At 55.2% G+C, this 23,645-nt stretch overlaps 1 protein-coding gene across 2 annotated transcripts in view; it reads left to right on the top strand.

Annotated features, from left to right (window-relative positions):
- The window catches only part of SPOCK2 (SPARC/osteonectin, cwcv and kazal like domains proteoglycan 2), a 29,963-nt gene continuing 7,045 nt past the window's right edge, over positions 728–23,645 (top strand). Inside the window, exons 1-9 of one of the 2 annotated variants that reach the window (XM_021073211.1) lie at positions 728–786; positions 1,112–1,607; positions 17,518–17,526; positions 17,837–17,882; positions 18,146–18,260; positions 19,604–19,718; positions 21,429–21,543; positions 21,953–22,072; positions 22,552–22,770. In XM_021073211.1, the coding sequence (XP_020928870.1) occupies positions 1,419–1,607; positions 17,518–17,526; positions 17,837–17,882; positions 18,146–18,260; positions 19,604–19,718; positions 21,429–21,543; positions 21,953–22,072; positions 22,552–22,770 (928 nt within the window). In that variant the 5' untranslated portion in view covers positions 728–786; positions 1,112–1,418. Of the gene's footprint in view, positions 787–813; positions 980–1,111; positions 1,608–17,517; positions 17,527–17,836; positions 17,883–18,145; positions 18,261–19,603; positions 19,719–21,428; positions 21,544–21,952; positions 22,073–22,551; positions 22,771–23,645 lie in introns of those variants that run through there. The other variant, XM_021073210.1, reaches the window with a different exon arrangement.

Raw genomic sequence — 23,645 nt, 5'->3', positions numbered from 1 at the left:
TCTAGCCTTCCCAGCTGGTATGTCAACACATTTCTTTTTCTTTTTTTTTTCCAACACATTTCTAAAGGTAATGATAAGGATCACAATTTTAACAAAAACCTAAACACTTCAAACAAAACCAGCCCCACCCCCACCCCCTTCCCCAATGGCTTTTTTTTTTTTTTTTTGGTCTTTTTGTCTTTTTTCTTTTATTTTTTTTTTTAGGGCCACACCCATGGCATATGGAGGTTCCCAGGCTAGGGGTCGAATTGGAGCTGTAGCTGCCAGCCTACACCACAGCCACAGCAACGCCAGTTCTGAGCTGCATCTGCGACCTGCACCACAGTTCACTGGATTCTTAACCAACTGAGTGAGGCCAAGGATCGAACCTGCGTCCTTCTGGATACTAGTTGGGTTCATTAACCACTGAGCCACGTTGGGAACTCCCCCAATGGCTTCTTATAATCAACTTGAGATCAAAACCATTGCAAATGTGCCTCTTCCAAATTTGCAGCCTCAAGGCAGATGAAATGGTCAGACTTGCGCCTTTTATGGTTGCCCTGGGAAGAGCTAACAAAAGGGGTGACAGCCTTTAAACAGCTGCTTGGGGAGGAGGACATCTGCCTCTGTTTTGCCAGCTATTCAACACTTGGGGCCTTTCCTTGAAAAGAGCATGTGGGGCTGGGCAGCAATAGTTCTGAGGCAGCCAGTTGTTATATGGCCTTTGTCTTAATGAAGCCACCCATCACTGTGGAGCCATAACTCGCAGGAAGCCAGCTGTCAGGGCTGGGACGCAAGCCCCTCTGGGTGGGAAGCAAGGGGGAGGAAGAGCGTCTGTGGCCAAATTTCCCTTTTAGACACCTGAGCCTGGCTGGCTTTGTAACTGGAGAATTTTGTGTCTCTCTCCCCCCACTTCCATCTTCCCTGAGGAGACTGGGTTCCTTTCTGCTCTCTACCCTTGGAGAGACAAGCAGAGACGTCTCCGTTTCTGGATTCCTTGGTTTGCAACTCCCTGAGTGCTGGGCTAGGCTGGGCTCTGCGGTGGCTGGCTGGCATTTGGCGCTCTGATCTAGTGCTTCCCTTTGAAATTTACCCCCTCCTTTTTTTTTTTTTTTTTTTTTTTTTAAACCAGGTATGATGATGTCAAACGTGATGCTGATGCTACAGTTACAGACACGGCCCCTGCTGGCGCAGCCTCTCTGATTCTCTCTTCCTCTCCACATCCAGCGCTGGGCTTTTTCAGACAAGTGCATCTCCTAACCAGGTCACATTTCAGCCGCGACCCACTGTCTGTCACCGGAGTCAGACCGCAGGAGGAGGGCTGCGGAAGAGGACGACGACGTTTGCTTGGCCAACTGCAGGGTGGGAGGAAGGACATTAAAATACTGCAGAAGTCAAGACCCCCCACCCCCCGACTCCCAGGTCGAACCCAGACCACGATGGGCGCTCCAGGCTGCGGGCGGCTGGCGCTGCCGCTGCTGCTCCTCACCGCTGCCGCCCTGGCCGAAGGAGACACCAAAGGGCTCAAGGAGGGCGAGACCCCCGGCAATTTCATGGAGGACGAGCAATGGCTGTCGTCCATCTCGCAGTACAGCGGCAAGATCAAGCACTGGAACCGCTTCCGAGACGTGAGTCTGCTGGGCCGCGAGAGCCGGGCGTGGAGGTTTGGGGAGGAGAGGGAGCGCAGACCCTGGGGCCGGGAGCGGCGGCCGCCCATCGCAGCCACAGGCTCCCGCAGCCCAACCAGCTAAGCAAACCAGCACTGAGAGTAAACAACACGCACTCATGCCGTCCCGAGCCTCCTCCTGTGTCCATCCCGGCCCGGGAGCTGGCGGGGGCGGGGGTGGGGGGAACGGTTGGGACCCCCAGTCCCACACCCGCCGCGGGTGAGTCCCAGGTGAAGAGTTGATCTGGGGGTGCGCATTAGCGACCAGGTCTCCCCTGCAGGGCAAGATGCGGAGAGGGGTGCGGGAGGCAAGGGGGGGTGCAGGGAGGGAGGATCGGGGGCTCTGGCTTTGGATGGGTCCCCCGACCTGCCTCTTTTTCCTTCTCTCTCTCCCTCTCTCTCTTTTTGGTAAGCTAACCCCAGGCGTCCCCCAGCTAGGTGGATGCTGCACGTTCCACATACGGGCCACTGCAGAAGGGGCAGGTCTGGGTGGGGCCGGTGGAAAAGGGTAGCATCGTCTTGCACTTGCCCTCTGTTCTCATCTTGGGCCTTGGGGGTTGGGGGGACGGAGGGGACAGAGCCCGTGGTTGGCGATTTGAGTTGGGAGGGGGCGCTCTTAGCAATCCTCCTAAGGCGAGATGGTGAAAGGCGTGTCAGTGATGGGGGTGGAGGGGTGCGGCGGGAGGCATCGAAAATACCGGAGGCCACCTCTGGGTGGCTGCCAGGACCAGGTCTGGGGTCCTCAGGCTGAGGGACAGGAGCTTGAACGGAGGCTGGTTTTCCAGAACTAATCTTTTATGGGGAAGTGTGGCCCAGAAGAGGGGGCTTTTCAATCCCAAAGGAAGACTCCATAGCCCTGGGCTTGAGAAGCAGAGGAGAGAGCCCAGAAGAAGGGTCTGGGGGCCCTGAGTGCTCGCCTATGGAAACCCGGCTTAACCTTGGGCCGAACTTTGCAGGGGAGGGGGATGGGGAGGCGGCTGCGGAGGAGCCAGCGTTGCTGCAGCACTTTGTTTACGTGCACCTGTAGATCAAGGGGGGGGGGAACCGGAGGCTGCTGTGTGTTCCCAGAAGGGGAAGTAGGAGTGAGGAGGGGAGGGCAGAGGGCGTGGCTGGGACCCAGAGAGGGTGGGGCGGGGGTGTGGGGTGGAGGATGGGCCCGGATGCTCCGGAGGAGAGAAGTGCTGGTACCCGCGACCTGGTGCTCTCTCCAACGCCCTGTTTCCGGAAAGCCTCTTCTGCGACCCCAATTCTTGCTCCTTATTCCCCAGAGTCCCTCATCAGACCCACCTAGTATAACACAGGCCACACTGTGACCTTTCTCATCTTAATTTGTGTGCGTCTAGAAGTTCCTTAGCAGTGTCTTTAAAACACATTTCTTAGGATATCCAGCCAAATGATGGGAAGAGGCAGAAATACGCATCTTTTTGTTACTGTGAAACAAGTGACTGTTTATCACCAAAGTCAAACCGGTAGGTTGTAATTCATCAGAAGGACTCACATGCTGCTTGGTCCTCAGGGCTGAGTGGTCTGAACCCCAGAGTGGGCTGTTTGCCCCACCACCCATGGCTAGTCCAGCGACAGGAGCCTGGAGCTCCAGCAAGGCCTTTTCCGTGTCCCCTGCAGGCCCAGCACAGATTAGCTGCAGTCTCCTGCCGCTGCCTGGGAAGCAGCCCGGCCTCAGCAGCAAGAGGTCGGCAGCAGGCTGGCCCATGCTGAATCCATGTGTCACTGGTCCAGGCCTCCCTCGGACTCGCTGGCTGTATGAGCTTCCAAAATGGGACTGCTGAAGGTCAGAGGGAAAAGAAATGCTTAATCAGAACAGTAAAGGTTTAAAAATAAAAGATTCCTCCCCCCCTCCCTTCCTCTACTGACTTCTAATAGCCAACTCTGTGGGTGAGGATAAGTGACTGACTGCTTGACCCCCTGGCACACGCTGCCCACCTGTCTCCCTGTATTGGTGCCAATCACTTCCCCCTTCCTCCCATGCTTGTCAGAAGAAAGGCAGCAGATTGAAATTCTGTACGACCTACCCCCACAGGACTCAGGGAAATCTTCAGGGCATGTATTGGTTTGGGTGGCCTCGGGCTTCTCTCAGGTAGATTTCCTCTAAAACCCCATTTAAGGCAGCCCTGACTGGGAGAACAGGGTCAGGAAAAGAAGGAGGACGAGGAAGGCTGGCAGGAGGGCCTGGCTCTGGGGATCCTTTGGCAGCTTCTGCAGAAATGCGGGAGGCTACTAGCTCAGAGCCACTGCATTGCATAACTCTAGGGTTGCCCCACTGTGCGTGATGCCCCCTGGAGTTGTGCAGTGCACAAACCGTACACAGGGGCTCTGCCAGGACCGTAGACATTTTTCATCCCTCTCCTACTCTAGAGGCCCCACTTCCCACCCTAGGGACTGAAGACCCTCTAGGTGGGCACCATAGCATTGCGCTTTCTGTATATTTCATCAAGCAGGCTTTCTTGAAAATATGCTCCTCGGCTCCTCAAAAGAGAGAGAAGTGTTTCTCTTGAACCTCTAAGGCATGGCCAAGTTGAGCCAGAACCTCATGGATCATCAGACACAAAATGGTGCAGGGCCTCCACTTGGCCTCAGTGGAAAGGAGGCAAGCAAGCAGCAGGGTGGAATATTCTTGGGGAATAGAATCAGGGGGTCGGTAGCGTGGGTGAAGCACCTGTCTCCTTACATAGATAGCATAGACCAAACAGAACGGGGACATTGAGGGAATCATTGTCAAAGGGGTCAGGAGAATGAAGAAGGGAAGGAAAGCCTGGGCTGTTGCTCCAGTGTGGAGTTGGTCTGAGCTGGTTAGCTGAGTTCAGCCCAGCATTCTTTCTCTGAGCACTAGGATTATGGGGGGGTGGGCGTGGGGGTTGTGAAGGATTTACCGGCTGAGTAATCCTCCCCTCCAGTGGGCGTGGAGCTCTCGCCTGAGTCTGGATAGATCTCTTCGAATGCCCCGTGTGCATGTGGCTGCTGGGAGGAGGGAATTTCCAGTCGGAGGAGATGGGGCTCTCCCCACCCCCTACCCTGCGCAGGCCTGGGCTTTTCCGGAGCTCCACTCCCCAGCGCGACCATCTCCAGATTCACTCCCTGCAGAAGTGGGTGGGAGTTTACTGCGGCCTTTGGAACAAAGCCTCCAGGGCCTCCTAGATAGAGATGGACACTTCAGAGGAGACAGGCCCATTACACAGCATTCTTCCAGGCAGGCTCCAAGCGCTCTTTTTCTTCTTGGCTCTTCTCTGCTTTGTATTCCACTTCCATCACATCATCAATATTTACGGATATGTCTGCACGTCCAGCACAGTGCTGGGCATGTGGGAGGCACAAAGTTCACCCACGGCGAATCCCTGGTTGCCATGAGTCCTTTCATCTGCCGGTCCCTGTGGTTAGCCCTTTATGTGCACTGTCTCTTGGGTCCCCAGCAACCTGTGAGATAGTTATTATTACTTTATTGTCCATCTATTTTATGGTTGAAACAGAGGTGCTGAGCAACGTATCCAAGGTCAAATAGCTAGTAAGTGGCAAAGCTGAGATTAAAATCCAGGTCATTCCTCTAACTCAACTTTGCTTTTCAGAGAACTTTCGGGCTAACCCTTAGCGGGAATGAAAAAGAAGAGCCTGCCATGGCTTGGGCTTATGAGGTCAAGGATGTCCTAGGCAGTAGCAGCACCTCCTAGGAAAGAGCCGAAGCTCTCAACCTGCCACAGCCTGCTCCCCACCCCCTGGCCTAGTGACCCTCCACAGGCAGCTCTCCACCCAGGAGAGGCATGAGGCCTGGCTTCAGGTTCTGACTCTGGCACTGCCTGGCCACCTGATGCCAGGCACATCACATAACCTCTCTGAACTCGGTTTCAGTCAAGGAGATTGACATGGTCGTGTAAACACGATGACATCTTGTCAGGGGGCTGGAGGCCATCCATTGCAGGCAAAACCCTCCAGCCCCATGGAGAAACACCAGCTGGATCAGTATTTCTGGGGCTAGCCCACACCATGCCTCCGTCTCCATGAGAAAGATATTGCTGTACATTCACTCATTCACTGCAGACCTGAGCATCTCCCCTAGGCTGGGGCCTTCACCGTGAACCTGGAGTCTGGCCCAAGGAAACATCACCTGCTGCCACTTACGATGCTCATGTTTTTATGACACCAAGTAGGCAGGTAACAAGTATGAGCCCCAGAGTAGACGCCTTGGGTACACCCCCCACACACACACACCCGAATATCTGAACCAGTGCAAGTGTGGGAATGCGCTGCACAGGTGTGCGCGGATGAGTGTGGGTGTGTGAGAATCCCAAACTGGGTCAGCATGGATCCCGTTACTGGGACTTAGAGATGGGAGGCTGGGTCCCCCACTGGCCTCCTCCCCCTACACCCTGATTTCAGATCCTCTCCCGCACGGGAGGGGCTGGCATGGCCCACAGCAGTGTCACCAAGGTGAGGGACTCTTGAACACCCAGCGGGGCTCCAAGCCTTGGGAGGAGCAGGAGAGAAGAGCACTCTTTGCCTAGAGAGGCTGTCTTAGGCGCCTCTTGACTTCCAGGCAGTCTGAAGAGGATGGCCAGCCAACGCCACCCTCTCGATTCTCCAGAGGGCTTGAGGAGCGGAAGAGCTCTCACATCCCCTGACCGCCCCCCCAGGGCCCAGGGAGGGCGCTCAGCTTGTCTTCCCCCTGGGGGAGCCACTTCGTGTTCCTGGCCCTTGATGTTCCCCCTTGTTTAATGGGCAGCCCTTGTCATTCTGTGACTCTGGGAAGATGTCCTGCCCACTTAGAGCCCGTCCACGGCCCCTCCATCTACACATGTCCCCCACCCACCTCTGCCACAAGCTGGGCAGCAAGGTTTTGCATTCAGGGGAGGGCTTTTCCTTTGGCTTCTGAGGAAGTATCTGTGACCAGACCCAGGTTGAGTATGTATTAACCAGAGACCAAGAAACCTGAGAAATGAGGCCGAAAGGCAACCTGGAGCAAACAGCAGGCTGGGGATGAGCATCCTGCTGTGGTGACTATTTCCTTGCAGGTGTAATGTGGGTCTTTTGAGGGCTATAGACAGGGGAAATGTGTCTAACCTCGGTAGGCAGACCGAGGCCCAGCTGCAAGCTGTAAGGTGATGTGATTTTTTTTTTTTTTTACTTTTTTGCTTTTTAGGGCCACAACCTCAACATATGGAGGTTCCCAGGCTAGGGGCCAAATTGGAGCTGTAGCCACCGGCCTACGTTGCATTCACAGCAATACGGATCCTTAACCCACTGAGGAGGCCAGGGATCAAACCCACAACCTCATGGTTCCTAGTTGGATTCGTTTCCGCTGCGCCACATGGAGAACTCGCGTAAGGCTATGTGATTCTTGAAATGTCCCAACCTCTGACCCCCTGAGGGCTCAGTCAGTGTTCAGTTGTAGGTATAGCCTCTTCCTTGGGGTTCCTGGAGCATTTATTGCCCATAAACTCATTTGGTACATGTTGGTGCCACCTCATGGCATCGCCTACAGTGTGGGCTTGTATCTCAGGAGTCCTCCTGCTGGTACTTTAAATTGTTTATCACGTTCCTCCCAAGGCAGGTCCCTGAGGGCAGAGTCTGGGGATAGACTGCTTTGTGACCTTACCACGCCATCCTCAGAGCTTTGATGGGGTGTTTGTGCACACAGTAGGTGCTCAATCTAAATGTATGCACCATGGCCTGTGAGAGCCAGGAAGGATCTCGGCTCACCCATTCTCTGAGCCTCGCCCTCTCCTCTCCCTGTGGGTTCAGTGGGCAGAGGGCAAAGGGGGGGCTGCGGCTCTGGGCTGAGTCATACTAGTTCTTTGGGGGCGATCTCATCCTCTTTCTGGACCCTGAAAGGTTGAGCCAGTCACAGCTAGAATCCCGGCACCCCACTCTCCAAGGATTCATTTGTAGGATAAAGGAGTGAATGACGTTGTGAAGGGAGTGGGTTGCCCACGCCTCCCTGTCTTCCCTTGTGTGTGAGGGCCTAGACCTGGCTACTGCCAGCCTCCCCCTTTCTCCTACAGGGTGGGAGGCTCAGAATTCCCCCCCCCACCTCAGTGGCCCACAGTGCAGGCCACCCGCCCATCATAGGTGTGGGTGGGTGGGTGAGCACAGGACTCCCTCCACTGGAGACCAGGTGCCCGAGGCCGGGCATCTTGCTCCTGTGGCTCTCTTCCTCACATCCGAGAAGAGGCCAAGGCTGCACACAGCAGGAAGGACGAGCCAGGCCTGGCTGGGGTCTTATTTCTGCTTGGACGCCGCAACATGCTGGCTCCTTCCCTGATGCCTTACTCCCTTGCACAATTCGGAGGAGGTAGGGAGGGCTCCTTTTCCGCTCTTCTCTAAGTTCTCAGCTTGGAAGAGTTGGGGGAGCAGAATTGTGGAGCCTCAGCGGCATTAAGCACTAGGCGCCACATCTCCACATTTCATAGATAAAGAAACAGACCAGACACTAGGGAACCCGTCTCCCCTCACGGCCTAAGGCTTTTACTTCCCATGCTTGTGCTTCTGCAGCTCCAGTCTCTGGCCCTCCTCAGAGATCCCTGGGATTTAAATCCTGCCCTCCACTCACGTTCCAGAAAGGAAACAGAGTTGCGGAGGCGGCACAGAACAGAACTCCAGGCCCCCTCTCCCCTGTACCTCTCTCCTATTCTCTGCCCTCTATGGATGCCTGGGGCCACTGCCAGGACTAGAAACCCAAGGATTGGGGTCATGGCCCGAGGTGCCCTGGAGGAGTGGAGAGCTCAGGCCCCACGGAGTCTGGGGGTGGGGGTGTGGGCACAGCCCTACTTGAGGCCAGGTAGAGAACTCCTGGGAGTGATAAGCACATTTTTGTCATCCAAGGAAATTCCTTGGAGGGGAGAGGAGGCGGGAGGCTGGGCGTCTTCCAGATGCCTGTCTCTGTCTGTTTGTCCAGGCCTAGGACAGCCTCCACCACTCCCAGTGTAAGAGGGCAAATATTTAATGACCACCCCCTTCCTAGCCTCCTCCATGTCGAGGGCGTTGCCTCCTCAACAAGCCTGCCTGGGTCTGTGATGGGGGTGTCAGGCCTTGACTGAGAAGGGCCGGTGGCCCCCACTTCACTCCTGCTCATTCCTTTCTGGGTCCCCCGCTCCCCCCCGCCCTGTGCTCCCAGGCTGTCTGGAGGGAGGGACAGGAGGAGCCCCAGCCACAAGGTCCCCCACTCCTGGGCCCTCTCTGTAGACCAGGCCCCATTAGAGTTTCCATCGCCTCAGGAATGAGGCAACAATAATGCTGGTGATGGGGCCTTTCAAATGGTCCGCTTCCATTTTTAGAGCTTTTTGATCTACCAAAAAACGAAGAAATGCCATAACAGGGTTATAAAATTTGTGATTTCTTTAAAGTCTCATGATGAACATCTTTCGGCCCTGTTAGTGGGCCTCTTGGCTGTAAAGATCCTCAACTAGAAATGATGTCAAAAGTCTGCATTTGGAGTTCCCATCATGGCTCAGTGGTTAACAAATCCGACTAGCATCTATGAGAACTCAGGTTCGATCCCTGGCCTTGCTCGGTGGGTTAAGGATCTGGCATTGCCAAGAGCTGTGGTGCAGGCCTGGCAACTACAGCTCTGATTCAACCCCTAGCCTGGGAACCTCCATATGCTGAGGGTGTGGCCCTCAAAAAAGACAAAAAAAAAAAAAAGTCTGCATTTGAGGTTCCTTGCGACAGTGAGACCAGAAGTGCCTCTTGTCCACCTTGGCGCCCAGGCTCCCGCTGTGTGTGCCCAAGAACGCAGCTTCATTCAGTGGACTTGTTTGGTGGTTTTGCAAAGACTAGAGCTTCATAGTTTACAAAGTTCTCTCACAGCCGTATTGCCCTGGGTTCCTCTGCAGCTCAGGGAAGAAGGCAAGGAGTCAGCCTTGCTTTATGGACAAGGGAGGGGTGCCCGGCGAGGGCAAGGCTCTCTAGCCCCCAGTCTTGTTGGCAGTCAGAGGCCAGGCCTAGCAGGTACCCAGTGCCCAGATTCCATGCTGGGACGGGGCGGGGGGTGTCACTCCCCATTATGCTGCGCTGCAAAGAGGCAGGTGGAGGTTTGTCCAGGTGGTTTTTAGCCCTGGGGCGCCGCTCTTCTTTTGCTTGATTCACTGCTGAGTCCCATCCTCCTCACCAGATGGAGAGGCTGGGAGAGATTGGGTTAATTCAAGCTGTGAAGTGAGCGGGTGATTTGGGTGCTAATTAAAATGACAGGAAGTAAACAGCGCTTGGAAACACCCAGCATGTGCCCCCTAAGCCTGGCTAGGCCTGCGCACTCACCACCATTTCTCCCCCAGCTTGGCACAGTGGGCCCTGTCTCCATGGCAACCGGACTGAGCTGCTGAGATCAAAGCAGGAGATGAGTTAGCTCCAAACCAGCCAGACCAGGGGTGTGTGAAGGGGGTTCTGGAAAGTGCTTGGAGAAGGGGGGCCCCCCAGTGTCTTCCCCCACCACTGCCAATCCCTCTGCTCTGACTACAGGACACCTTGCCTAGGCGTTGGAGCAGAGCCGATGTGGTGGAGGAAACCGCCCATGGGCTGGCATTGGGCCTCTTGGGTCCGGCCCCTGGATTGGGATTTTCGTAGATAATTATCTAGAAAAATAACATTAGCAGAAAAAATGTTAGCAGATAGCTAACATTTATGGAGCAATCCAGAGTTCTGGTTCAGGGCACAGATTCTAGAATACCAGTTCCAGGGGTACCAATATTCTTCTGCTGTGCTATTGATGAATGATCCTGCATAAGGCACTAAACCTCTCCAAGCCTCAATTTTATCACCTGAGAAATAGGATAATAATAGTAATTTTTCTCTTAAATTGCTGTGAAGAGTAAAATGAACCAATGAGTGTAGAACACTTAGCATAACGTCTCCCACATGGTAATTGCTGAAAAGACATTAGCTATTTTATACAACATGCTAGGTGCTGGGCCTAAACAGGTAAACTTTTTTTTTTTTTTTTTTTTTGCTTTTTAGGGCCACACCTGTGGCATATGGAGGTTCCCAGGCTAGGGGTCTAATTGGAGCTGTAGCTGCCGGCCTACGCCACAGCCATAGCAATGTGGGATCCGGGCCACATGTGTGACCTACACCACAGGTCACGGCAACACCGGATCCTTAACCCACTGAGTGAGGCCAGGGATCGAACCTACAACCTCATGGTTCCTAGTCGGCTTCGTTTCTGCTGTGCCACAATGGAGATGCCTAAACAGGTAAACTTGATATGGTCTCTGCCCTCAAGGAGCTGGCCATCGAAATAAGGCAGAAGCCCTGGCTTTGCTTGGTATAAGCAGAGCAGAAATAAACTGCTAGAGTACAGTCCACCTGAAAGAAAACTAGATATGGAGCAAGGTTAGGGAAGATGATGCCTGAGCCAGGTTTTGAAAGATAAATAGACGTTCAGGAGCTGGATGCAAACATGCATTCCAGAGGGGAAGAAGGCTGTGCCGAGGTCTGGCCAGGCTGAAACATCCTATTTAAGGACATAGGGCTGGGGTAGCTGGGAACAGATCAAGACGAGATGGACTTTCTTCTGTTGGTGACAGGGACCTTGTGAGGCTTTTTTTTTTTTTTTTTTTTTTTTCTTTTTGCCTTTTCTAGGGCCACACCCATGGCATATGGAGATTCCCAGGCTAGGGGTCAAATTGGAGCTGTAGCTGCTGGCCTACACCACAACCCTAGCAATGCAGGATCTGAGCCACATCTGTGACCTACACAGCAACACAGGATCCTTAACCCATTGAGCAATGCCAGGGGATTGAACCTGCCTCCTCATGGATGCTGGTCAGATTCATTTCCGCTGAGCCACGATGGGAACTCCAAGGCTTTTAAAAATATAATATTTATTGTGTTTTTCACCCCCCTTCATCACAAAAGTAATACATGTTCACTGCAGAAATTTTGGAAACTTGGAAGAAGGCAGAAAGAAGCCCAAATTCTCTATTCCTCTCCCCCAGAGGAAACCACTGTTAACACTTGGTATCAGTCCTTTTTACCTAATCACCTTAGGAGGCCAATACCTTATCCATTAGGCAACTGGAGCTTCCTTACCTAATCATCTTTAAACGTATTTTTCAAAATGAGACCAAGCTGTGTATTCAGAGAAGGGTTTTAAGGAGGGAGAAACATGATCAAAATTATGTTCTAGAAAGATCCCTGTGGCTGCTGTGGTATGGAAGACACTTGGGAGCAGGTAGAGCCTGAGGAGACACTGCTATAGTGTAACTGAGGCCGGGGTTGGGCGGGGACCAGTGGGCATGGTGGGGAGTGGGCAGGCTGGAGAGAGCGCAGCAGATGCAGCAGGAAGGACTTGGTTTGAGGTCATAAAAGCACAAGCGCAGAGGGTAGGTTGATATGTACCCTAAAGAAAAAGGCCTGGGTGGAGTTCCTATCGTGGCTCAGTGGTTAACAAACCTGACTAGCATCCATGAGGATGCAGGTTCGATCCCTGGCCTTGCTCAATGGGTTAAGGATCTGGCGTTGCTGTGAGCTGTGGTGTAAGCTGATGGCTGCAGCTCCAATTCAACCCCTAGCCTGGGAATGTCCATATGCCAAGGGTGTGGCCCTAAAAAAAAAAAAAAAAAAGAAAAGAAAAAGAAAGAAAGAAGAGGCCTGGAGTGGGAAGTCAGGAAACCAGGGTCTAGCGAGTGGGCCTGAGCATCTGCTTTGTGTGAGGTTCCCTCAGAGGAGGAGAGCTGCTCTTTTTACCCTGAGGCCCCATCTGAGACGTGAAGCAGCCAGAGAAGATGAGAGCATTAGACACAAGAGGTTAGAGGGACCTCACACCTGAGAGCAGGTGCCGTGGGCTGGCCCAGCTGCCTGCCTAGCACCAGGGGAGCCCTGCCCAAGCCGCCTGCCTTGTGGGCTCAAGTGGCACTGGGGCAGTGGAGGCTCAGAAAGCTCCGCAGGTGGCTCAGATGTGCAGCCGTTGCTGAGAAACACCCACATGGCACAGAAGAGGATGCTTCACCCCAAGAGGGCAAGTGACTTGCCGAGAATGCACAATGAGCCAAATTTAGAGCAGACGGTGGGGCCAAAGCCCTTTCCACCCCCGGCCCCCGCCTCCTCTCAGTGCAGGACTCTTCCTGGCATAGGCTTGGCTGGGGACAGGGAGTCCTGGCCCAGCTCTTCATCTGTCTTGGGACCCTTGACCTGTTGCCCTGCCTCTTTGAACCTTAATTTTCTCATTTTTTTGTGGGGCTGATCCTATCGGTCCTACCTACTTCACAGGATGTTGGGAATAAAAGGAAGACAGACGTAAAAATACATGAAGAGGACTTGATTTAAAAGCACCATGAAACATAGGCCTTAGCAGTTCCTGTTGTGGCTCAGCAGGTTAAGAACTTAACTAGTATCCATGAGGATGCTGGTTCAATCCCTGGCTTCACTCAGTGGGTTAAGGATCCGGCGTTGCCACAAGCTGTGGCTTAGGTCAAAGATGCAGCAGATCTAGTGTGGCTGTGGCTGTGGCCAGCAGCTGCAGCTCCAATTTGACCCCTAGCCTAGAAACTTCCATATGCTGCATGTATGGCCCTAAAAAGAAAAAAGAAAGAAAGAAAAGGAAAAGAAAGAAACACAAGCCACGGTGCATTTTTACATCCCAAACCCTTTCCCAAGTGCTTGCCCTGTGCTGAGCACCACTGGGTGTCGGGTGGTCACGGCTGGTTCTACTAACCAAGTAAAACAGACATGCCCTTCCTTGGCCTAGAACTTCGGATCTCAGCCTATGACCCATCTCCCCTCCAGCCTGGCCCCAGAGTACTGGAGATGGGCTCTTCCAAACCCTTGTTTCTCTGGGGGAGACAGGGTCCTTCAGCAGCTGAGCCAGGATAGACCCGGGCTCCTGTTTCCTGAGAAGACTCTAGTGTCTTTTTCAGACCATGTCTTACAATTGCTGATGAGCCCACTTGGGTGCCATAAATAGACACCACTGCATGGAAAGGCATTATTCACACGTGCCAACAGGCACCTCGTTTTCAGCTTATAGATGAACCAGCCCACCCCTGACCTTAGGGCCCCAAGTGTGTCCCTGCGCTCAACCCCCCAGGGCAGCCATTCCCATGCCACCCACAGGACTTCCTCATCGCCCCTCCCACCGAGGCCCCTTGGTCACCCTCTCCTCACACCCCCCGATCTCTGTTTTCCCAGCGGTGGCCTCTCTCTTCTCCACTTGCAGGGACTCCTCGTGTGGCCCCTCCCTGTCCATTTCCTGCTTCTCCCACATTTTCTCCACCTGAAGCTTCTGCTCCTCTTCTGCTCCTCTTCTGTAACAGCTTTTATTTGCTGAGTACTTGGTGGACCCCAGGCACCCCCCAGACACCATCTCCTTTAATCTCTGAACGGTCCCACGGGATGGATGCTGAGATCCTGCCAGCCACGGTACTGGCCCAAGGTGCACTGGTGGGGGAGCCTGGGGTTCTATGTGGGCCCTCTCACCTCCTCATCCCTCTCTCTGGCCGGCTGCTTGAACTTTCCTGGGAGCGAGAGTCCTGGGATCCAGAACCATTTAGGTCTCCCTGATCTCATCCACCAGAGTAGAGACAAGAAGTTGAGTAAGAACCCAGGCCAGGTAACACTGTATCCAGAAGGGGCTCAATTCCTGCGTGCTGGATCAGGGGAAGGCTAGGCTGGGTGGAGATGGCGCCCTGCTAGTCCTCTAACAAGGCAGCTGGACAGTGAAAGTCCTTTTCTTGGGACTCCCTCATCCCCCACCCCACTCCCCCCTGGATTTCTAACCAGAAATTCTTTTCTTTTCTTTCTTTTTTTTTTTTTTTTTTTTGCCATTTTCTTGGGCTGCACCCACGGCATATGGAGGTTCCCAGGCTAGGGGTCTAATCGGAGCTGTAGTCGTTGGCCTACACCATAGCCACAGCAACGCCAGATCCAAGCCATGTCTGCGACCTACAACACAGCTCACAGCAATTCCGGATCCTTAACCCACTGAGCAAGGTCAGGGATCGAACCTGCAACCTCATGGTTCCTAGTCGGATTCATTAACCACTGAGCCACTACGGGAATTCCCAGAAATTCTTGCTATTGACCTTTGAGAACCCACTTTGTACTGAGTCCCAGTACTTCTGCTTACAGCCTGGTTGGAGGTTAAGGCAGAGGGTAGGGCTAGAGTGTGGGAGTCAGTGAGCAGGTATCGAGGTCGTTGGCTGATACCCAGCCCCCTAAACACACACACTCCAGTTCCTGTGTGGGTGGCTTCTGGGGCACACAGACCTTGTTGACTGAGGGCAGGTGACTCATACCAGCCGCTTCCTCTGTCCTCTTCACAACCTCATGCCCACTCCCCTCCCCGAGAATCATGGAGCAGACGGGAAGACCCCTACTCCAAGGAGGCCAGCCCCTACTTTTCTGGGGGGCCAACCCTGCAGCATGTGGAAGTCCCCAGGCCAGAGATTGAAACCACACCGCAGCTGCAACCCCATCTTGTGCTGTGCCACAGGAAACTCCAATCAGTCCCTACTTTTTGTCCCAACCATATCACCTTGGCCTTGGCCACTTGGTTACTCTCAGCCTCGTTTCCCGTCTGTGGTGGCGTGGACACCACGGGAGGGACCTCATCCCACTGATGAGCTCCTGGGGAACAAGGACTGGTCTGAGCTGGCTTCCTCTGGCCCTGGCAAGCCGGGAAATCGTGCCTCAGTTCCCTGTCAGCTGCCTTGCAGTCTCCTTGTCCAGGGGCTCAGAAGGGCTCCAGCCATGTGCTGGGGCCTTGGGTGGGTGCCCGAGCCAGGAGCCTGGGCCAGTCTGCCCAGTGCCCAGGGGGCCGCCCAGGCCAGGTTCCCGGGAAGCCCCTGCTGTGGTCTTCCTCCTGCCTGCCTGCTCCTGGGTCCAAGGACAGTGGGACCCTTGGCTGCTTGAACATGTCTGTGGGGGCCTGGTGTGGGAGAGGGAAGTGGGAGAGAGAGAACGAGACCAAGGAGGGAGAGAGAGATGGGGAGGCGGACAAAGAGATGCCCAAAGACACACGTGAGAGCAAAGCAGAAAGAGGGAGCAGAGCCAGCGCCCATCAGACCCCCACAGGCAGAAGCCTCCTGCCCTCCTGCTTCCTTCCCAGCCCGCCTGGCCCTCTCTCCCTGAGAAAGAGGCAGGAAGGTCAGGCCGATGGGCCTCGGTCCCCAGGTGTGAAAACTGGAGGCTGCTCTCAGGAGTAGGTTTTGTTACTTTGTTACTGGATGGACACAAACTGGCTTTGGGTGACCTGCCTTGAAGTGTCCTTTCCTGCCAACACCCAGCACACGCTCTTGCTTCACATGTGACCGGAAGACACACACCCCTGCACACATATGTGCTCTAGGCCACACACCCAGGAGCGTGCTTGTGCACATCCAAGGCCCGAATGAGTGCACACACGTGTGCAGAAGCACGTGCTCAGCAACACTCCTGACCACACTGAGATCTATCGGCGTGTGAGGCCGACTGCATGCTGAGCCTGGCCCCATTCTGGCCCTTGCCCAGGAGGCCGTGTTGATAAAGGCTCTTGCCCCCGCTTGTTCCTCTGATGCCTGTCAACCTCCAGGGGACACATGGGAGCCTCAGAGCCCTTGGGCTTTCAGAGCTCAGTGGTCGCCCTCCTTTGTGCTTGTCGCCACCGCGTGGGGGTGCCCTCTGGTGCCAGGGCTCCATGCTCTCTTCCCCAGGCGTGACACGGTCTCTTCCCTCCATCTTCCCTCCCCTGACCCCAGAGTGAGGCCTCTGCCCCCCATCCCTGCCCAGTACTAGTCCTTGGGTGGGACTCCGGATGAGGGAGGCAATTGGAGCCCCGTCCAGAGGAGGTGGGCACCTGGCTCCTTGGCACTGCCAGCCTCCTATCCTGAGACACTCTCTCCCTGCCTGCCCAGCGGAGCTGCCACCAGGAGCTCTCGGAAGCTGTTTGCTGGTTTTTAGCAGCTGCCTCCACCCCCACAGGGGAAAGTGGGGAAACCAGAATGAGCTGGGGCTTTGTGCCAGTGAGCTCTGCTGGGCGGGAGCTGCTGTGCCTCTGGCTGCTGTGGGGTCCACAGGCCCAGGAGAGGCCCATGCGGGAGGGAGCAGGGTGACACACGAACTCCTGGGAGCCCTGGGTCCCCAGCAGGGTGCTATATCGAGAAGAGGTGTCTGTTGGGCATTGGGAGACCTGGGTTTTGAGACGGTGTTACTGTGTCAGGTCATTTCTTGTTCTGGGTTTCCTGGCCTCTGCTGCACACAGAGGGGGCTGGGACAGGTATCCTCAGAGGGCCTTTTCTAGATCTTCTGAATCTGAGGGTTGGCAGCGGCATGGTGGTAACTGAGGAAACCTTTGAGAGGGCCACCTGTCTCTCAGGGCACCATCTCAGCTCTGCAGGAAAGTCAGGCCTTGACTCAAAAACAGTTGCCATGCAGCCTGGAAGGGAGGCCCCGCCTGCCTTGCTTGCCTGGGGGGCTTTTGCCCGGGGAAGGGACTGCCTAGGGAAGGGCCCAGGCAGAAGGAGAGAGGGCGTTTCTGGCACAGCCAGGGCACAGGCATGAGAATCACGGTTCCAGGCAGGATGGGCCCCTCAGACGTCTGTCCTGATGGTGGGCTCAGGCTGAGCCACTGGGACCAGCTTCAGGGCCTGGAGTGGAGGGAAGGGGCCTCGCCCTCCAAGCAATGGGCTTTACCTCTACTGCTCCTAAGACTAGCCCTGAGCGGGCCAGGCCTTAAGCTCTCTGTGGTAAAGTACTGGCCTCCCACTGGAGGCATAAAGCTCAGAGGACCATAGTCATTGAAGACTGTTGCCCGGCATCCACCGTCAGCATGATGAGGCCTGGGAAGCCTTGGGACCACATGGTCCGAGGGTGGACCTCACACTAAATCCCCATCTCTCTCTCTCTCTCTCTCCTCCTGCTCCATTTCCGGTGGCCTGCTGCTGCTTCCTGATCCCCAGGAGGTGGAGGTGAGTACTGTCCGGGGCGCCACTGCATGTGTATTCCCATTCTTCTCCCTCTGCATCCTCACCCTGATTTCTCCTTCCCGGCAGCATCCAGCATGGGAGCGGGGAGAGGGAAATAGAACTTGTGGGAGAGGCTGGAAGGGATTTGGGGATGTGGGTTTAGGGGGATAGAGGTCTGGGGGAGGCAGCTGGCAGGGCCTGGGTAGACAGGGATCGTGTGGGAAGCCATGCGCACGGTGGCACTTGGCCTGTGGAAGAGGTGGTCCAGCCCTCTGGTCTGTTCCCTTCCCCTCCTGCCTCTCACCTTCCTCAGGACGACTACATCAAGAGCTGGGAGGACAATCAGCAAGGAGATGAAGGTAACATACCCCTCGCAGGTGCAGGAAGGTGACTGACACCTGTGAAGATCCGAGACCAGAGGGCAAATCCTAATTGTGGCCTTTGAGGCTCCTTGGGGAGCCAGGCGCTGATAAGGGTGGGACGTCTGAGCTAAGGAGCTCTGATTATCGAGGGCTGCCAGAGAGAGGGGCTTCCCAGCTCGGAAGGGAGGCTGGGGGTGGGTTCCAGGGCTCTCTGGCATGGATTCCCAGGTGACCTGTGTCCTAACTCTGCGCCCCTGCAGCCCTGGATACCACCAAGGACCCCTGCCAGAAGGTGAAGTGCAGCCGTCACAAGGTGTGCATTGCTCAGGGCTACCAGCGGGCCATGTGCATCAGCCGCAAGAAGCTGGAGCACAGGTGAGGGCCTTGGGAAGCTGAGGGGGCTGGAGGGGGGTTGCTTAAAGGGCAGGGGCTTCACTGATCCTCTCCTTTGTATTAGTTATCTCTTGCTGCAAAACAAACTACCCAAAGCTTAGTGGCTTGAGACAACAAATGTGTATTATCTCACACCGTTTGTAAGCGTCAGGAATCACACGTGGTTCTACTGGTTGGTTCTGACTCAGGGAATGTCAGGAGGTTACGGTCAGGATACCGGCTGAGGTTGCATCATCTGAAGGCTGGACTGGGGCCAGAAGACCCACTTCCAAGCTCCCCCACTTGTTGACCCTAGTTAAGGAGGCCTCTCCATAGGGATGCTTGAGTGTGCTCACAACATGACAGCTTGCTTCCCATGAAGCAAGTCATCCAAGGGAGAGAGAGCAAAGGAGGAAGCCGCAATGTCATTTATGACCTGGTCTCAGAAGTCACGTTGTTACCCATGCCACTTCTGTTTGTTAGGAGTGAGTCATAAGTCCTGCCGCATTTTGGGGGAGAGGAATTAGGCTCCATCTTTTGGAGGGAGGAGGAAATATGTCTATGGACATATTTCAAAACCATCACACTGTATGAGATCGGTCACCCAATTGTGGGACCCAGGGAAAGGCACATGTCCTCTCTGGGCCTTGGTGTCCTTTTCTGTAAGGCAAATAGGTTGGCCCAGTTAGTTTGAGGTTCCTTCCAGCTCTGACATGCAACGACTTCATGACATATTTCAGGCCAAGTTCATAGAGGAAGGAAAGAGTGAGGGGCCTATGAAGCCTGAGCTCCCGGCCCAATGTCAAGACCCTGCCTGACTCCAAGGGCTCTGGGGAAGATCCCATTTCTCTTCTCTTTCTCCCTAATCATAGAATCAGGGACCGGAGATGTAGGGTTACAATCTCAGATGCTGGTAGCGGCCTGGCAGGTGATGTCCATGGATGAAGAGAGCTCAGTGATGGACCACTCTGGGGAGCTCAGGCCCTCTGGAAATGCAGGACAAGACTGCCATGCCTTACGTTTCACCAAAGCCAGGAATCCAGATTTTTATATGAATGTTTCCATGTTGCAAATGTTGGTGAATAACTCAATTCAAAACAAAAACCCTTGCTGGAGAGGAGAAACGGGGGGTCTTTACTCTGCCCTGATGATTCTACCATTGTGAACTAGAGGAGGGTCTCCTGGGGGTGATGGGAGTGGGGGCAGGGGCAGGGAGGCAGCTGCGTGTCCTATAGGTCACCAAGAGCAGCTTCTTGCTGGAACCAGTCTCCTGAACCCTCCCTTCCCCTGTCCCTCTCTCATTTTTGCCTCCATCCTTGTGCCCTCCCATCCCGCTCCTCCTGTAGGATCAAGCAGCCCGCCCTGAAACTCCATGGAAACAAAGACACTGCCTGTAAGCCCTGTCACATGGCCCAGCTCGCCTCCGTCTGTGGCTCTGATGGCCACACTTACAGCTCAGTGGTGAGGAACCCCAGCCCCGGGTTGGGTGCGCTTGAAGCCACAGGGAACAGAGAGGAAACTCAGCCCACCCTTCTGTGGGGCAATCAGTGCTGACATGGGGCCAGATGCTCTTGCATTCAGTGTGGCCTAATCACAGTAGGGGAACCAAGCAAACCCAGGCTGAGCAGCTCAAGAGCCTGAGCTAGGAGTTCCCGTTGTGGCACAGCAGAAATGAATCCAACTAGGAACCATGAGGTTTGGGGTTCAATCCCTGGCCTTGCGCAGTGGGTTAACAATCTGGCATTGCCATGAGCTGTGGTGTAGGTCGAGGACATGGCTTGGATCGGGCATTGCTGTGGCTGTGGTGTAGGCCGGCACCTGTAGCTCTGATTAGACCCCTAGCCTGGGAACCTCCATATGTTGGGAGCTGAAATCTTTCCACGGGCGGGCGGATTTCCACATGGATAGGGTGGCTCACCAGCAAGCACCAGGCGTTCTGGGTGGGAGGAGGTAAGCCTCCATGAAACAACGATGTGGGAGGGAATGGTTGGGGCGGGGGGATGGATTCCCACCTTCATGGGATTTTTGTGAGGGTTAAATGAGACAATAGCTGTGAAAGCACTTTATAATTCAGGGCTCCTTGTGGATGCTTCCACCAGCAGCGAGGAGTTGCTGAGTGTTTGGAGGGCATGGACTGTTAGCTGGAATTGAGCTCTGGGGCTTAGGAACCCTTTGGGGGTGAGACACAGATTTAAGAGTCACCCCCTGTGGGTGATGATTGAAGCTGGAGAGGGGAGGAGGTGGCCGTGGGTGAAGAGAAGTAGGGGAGAGGATAAGCAGGGGGCAGAAGCTGCACGGAGGAGGCAGGATGGATACAGAGGAGGGAGGTGGAGCTGAGAGAGGGATAGGGGCTGCCGCTGTGTCACACCACCCTTTGGGGCAGGGGGCTGTGGTCTGAGGGTCTTGGCGCTGCCCTGTGGGGAGGTGGAAGCCTGGCTTCCAGCACAGCCTTGTGGCCTTGGCTGAGTCACTGGGTCTCTCTGAGCTTCCATGCTCTCTGCTGAGCACAAGAAATGAAATTGCTCCCTCACAGAGCTGTTGGGTACCCGATGAGATGATGTAAAAATGCTCCGGTGACCCCCGCTTCTCATGAGTGGTCTTCCCACGGGGGGAAGGAAAGCAGAAGCAACCAGGGGAAAACAGAGGGCAAGGGAGGGATGAGCACTTCCGGGAAGCGGCAAACAGGTGCGGTGGAGTGTTTTTTAGTAACAGCTGGGGAATGAGCAGATGTTTAATAGCTGGTGGCTGTTTGTTATTCAGAGAGCCCATGGAGGGGACCGTGGGAAGGCTGTGGAGGGGAGGGCCCCGTAGCCAGTACCCAGGGGCCAAGGGACTGTGGGGAAGAGGAGGGGCCGTGAGGGCGAGGAGGAGGGCGTGAGAGGGTGAGGGGATGGGGGCTTTCTTGGGAGCGATAAAAGAGCAGAGAGGGCAGGCTGGTGCAGAGTAGGGCCCCTGGGAGCCTTTGATTCCCTGGGACCCCCTTCCTGGGTCTGCTGCCCCTGGCCACTGTGCACCTGTGGCCTCCAGAGGGACTAGGAGGGCCCCTTCCAGCTAATCAGAGGTCGGTCCCTCCCGTCCCCAAGGAGGAAGGCAGATGTGCCTGCCATGGTGGGCTCGAGAGTGCCCCCAGCAGTGCCCCTGTCACCTAGCCCGATCCTTCTCCCTGTGCAGTGTAAGCTGGAGCAGCAGGCGTGCCTGAGCAGCAAGCAGCTGACGGTGAGATGCGAGGGCCCCTGCCCCTGCCCCACAGAGCAGGCCGCCACCTCCACTGCCGATGGCAAACCAGGTAATGAGTGCTGGGCCATGACGAGGCTGGGGGCGGGGGGTCGGCTCACTGCCAGGGCACCTCCTTCAGGGCCCTGGGATGGTAAGAGAGGTTTGCAGCTGGAAGAAGTGGCAAAAACAGGGACAGGCCTGAGGGACCTACGGGTCTAGAGGTTTACATGGAGCTAGAGGGCTCAGGCCACATCATAGGAAGCCTGTGCTGTGTGTTTTTAGGGCTGGGGAGTTGGGGCGGGGAAGATGGGAGAGGAGGGAAGAGAGCCTCTCATTTCTAACTCGTGTTCCTTCTGGCATCCCCTGACCACTGCCTGGCCTTCGGGCCTGTAGGGCAGCACCTGCAGCTGAGACCATGCTTGCTGCTTCACCCCCCCTTTCCCCCTCCACCCCCTTTTGCCTTGATCTGCCCACTGCAGAGACCTGCACAGGTCAGGACCTGGCTGACTTGGGGGATCGGCTGCGAGACTGGTTCCAGCTCCTTCACGAGAACTCCAAGCAGAACGGCTCAGTCAGCAGCGGGGCCAACCTGGCCAGTGGTACAGGAGCTGGTTGCTCTGGCTGGGAGGAGGGTGGGAGATGGGGAGACAGGTGTGCCCTGGGGCCACCTGGCTGCATGGGGAGCACCTGCTTTTTGCTCCCTTTTGCCAGACTCTGAGCCCCTAAAAGAGCCTAAATCTCAGAACAAAGGGAGGTAGGCTTTGACTAGACAGGAGGGATTTGGGTTAGTTAACAGGAAGAACTACTTCAAATGGGTGGAAGAAAGCTAAACCCTGAACTGGGTAGCCAAGGGAAGGGAAGGAAATATCTTCCCTGAAGGGCTTTTAAAATAGCATTTTGACCAGTTTGGGTGGAGTCCTCTGCAGAGGCAAAGGGATGAACTTCAGCCATTCTTGAGTTTCTCACCCCTGTGGTTAGATTCCGAGCTGCCCTGACTCTGAACAGGGGCTGGGGCTGATGGAGAGGTGGAGGGACGGATGGATGGATGGAGCGGGTCTGAACCATGGCTTCTTCCCAGGGCTGGACAAGAGCCTGGGGGCCAGCTGCAAGGACTCCATCGGCTGGATGTTCTCCAAGCTGGACACCAGCGCAGACCTCTTCCTGGACCAGATGGAGCTGGCTGCCATCAACCTGGACAAGTACGAGGTCTGCATCCGCCCCTTCTTCAACTCCTGCGACACCTACAAGGACGGCCGAGTCTCCACCGCCGAATGGTGCTTCTGCTTCTGGAGGGAGAGTGAGTGTGGCCCCCTCCCCTGGCCCCAGCCCTGCTGTGAGTGCTCCGCCCCTCGCTTCAGGCTCTTTGGGGTTCCAGGTGGCTCCCTCTTGCCACCTCCCCAGGCCAGGACTTTTCCAGCTCCCCTCCTCCCCGCACCCTGCTTCCTGCACTCTCAGCAGCTCACCTGCTCGAGCCCAGGGAAGCCAGCACTCAGCTCCCTTCCTCTGCAGGCTCCAGGGTGGGTTTTGTGGGTGCTGAAGCTTACACACTTAGAGAGGCCTTCTTTAAGGAAGAGTATTAAAAACTGCAAATGTAAGCTCAGTGGTTAATGAACCCAGCTAGTATTCATGAGGACACAGATTTGATTCCTGGCCTTGCCCAGTGGGTTAAGGATCCGGCGTTGCCGTGAGCTGTGGTGTAGGTTGCAGATGCAGCTTAGATCCAGTGTTGCTCTGGCTATGGCGTAGGCCAGTATCTACAGCTTGGATTTGACCCCTAGTCTGGGAACTTCCATATGCCATGTGTGTGGCCCTAAGAAGAAAAAAATTGAAATAAAAGAAAACCCTACAAATGTATGTAAAATTTCTAGGGCTACTTGGGGGGCTTGGAAGAGGCCGAGGGGCCCTGAAGTCACCTTGGCTTCTCAGTGATTCCACTTTGGGGCTCATCTCACATTATTTGCCCCATATTTATGATTGAGCAGGTAATCATTAGCCTTAGATATCTGGCATCATTTGCCAGCTTTATATACCCGGAACCAGAGTGGGACGTGTGCTCAGAGATCACCTAGGCCAAGTGATAACCTTCACTGATGGGGAATCTGAGGTTCCGAGGGGTCAGCTGACCCGCCTGGCCCAGGGCTTAGGTAGCCCTCGCTCTGCCTCTGGTGTTGG

Source organism: Sus scrofa, chromosome 14, assembly GCF_000003025.6.
Source record: "Sus scrofa isolate TJ Tabasco breed Duroc chromosome 14, Sscrofa11.1, whole genome shotgun sequence".
Classification (NCBI taxonomy): Eukaryota; Metazoa; Chordata; class Mammalia; order Artiodactyla; family Suidae; genus Sus; species Sus scrofa.
This window is presented reverse-complemented; position numbering and strand designations above follow the sequence as displayed.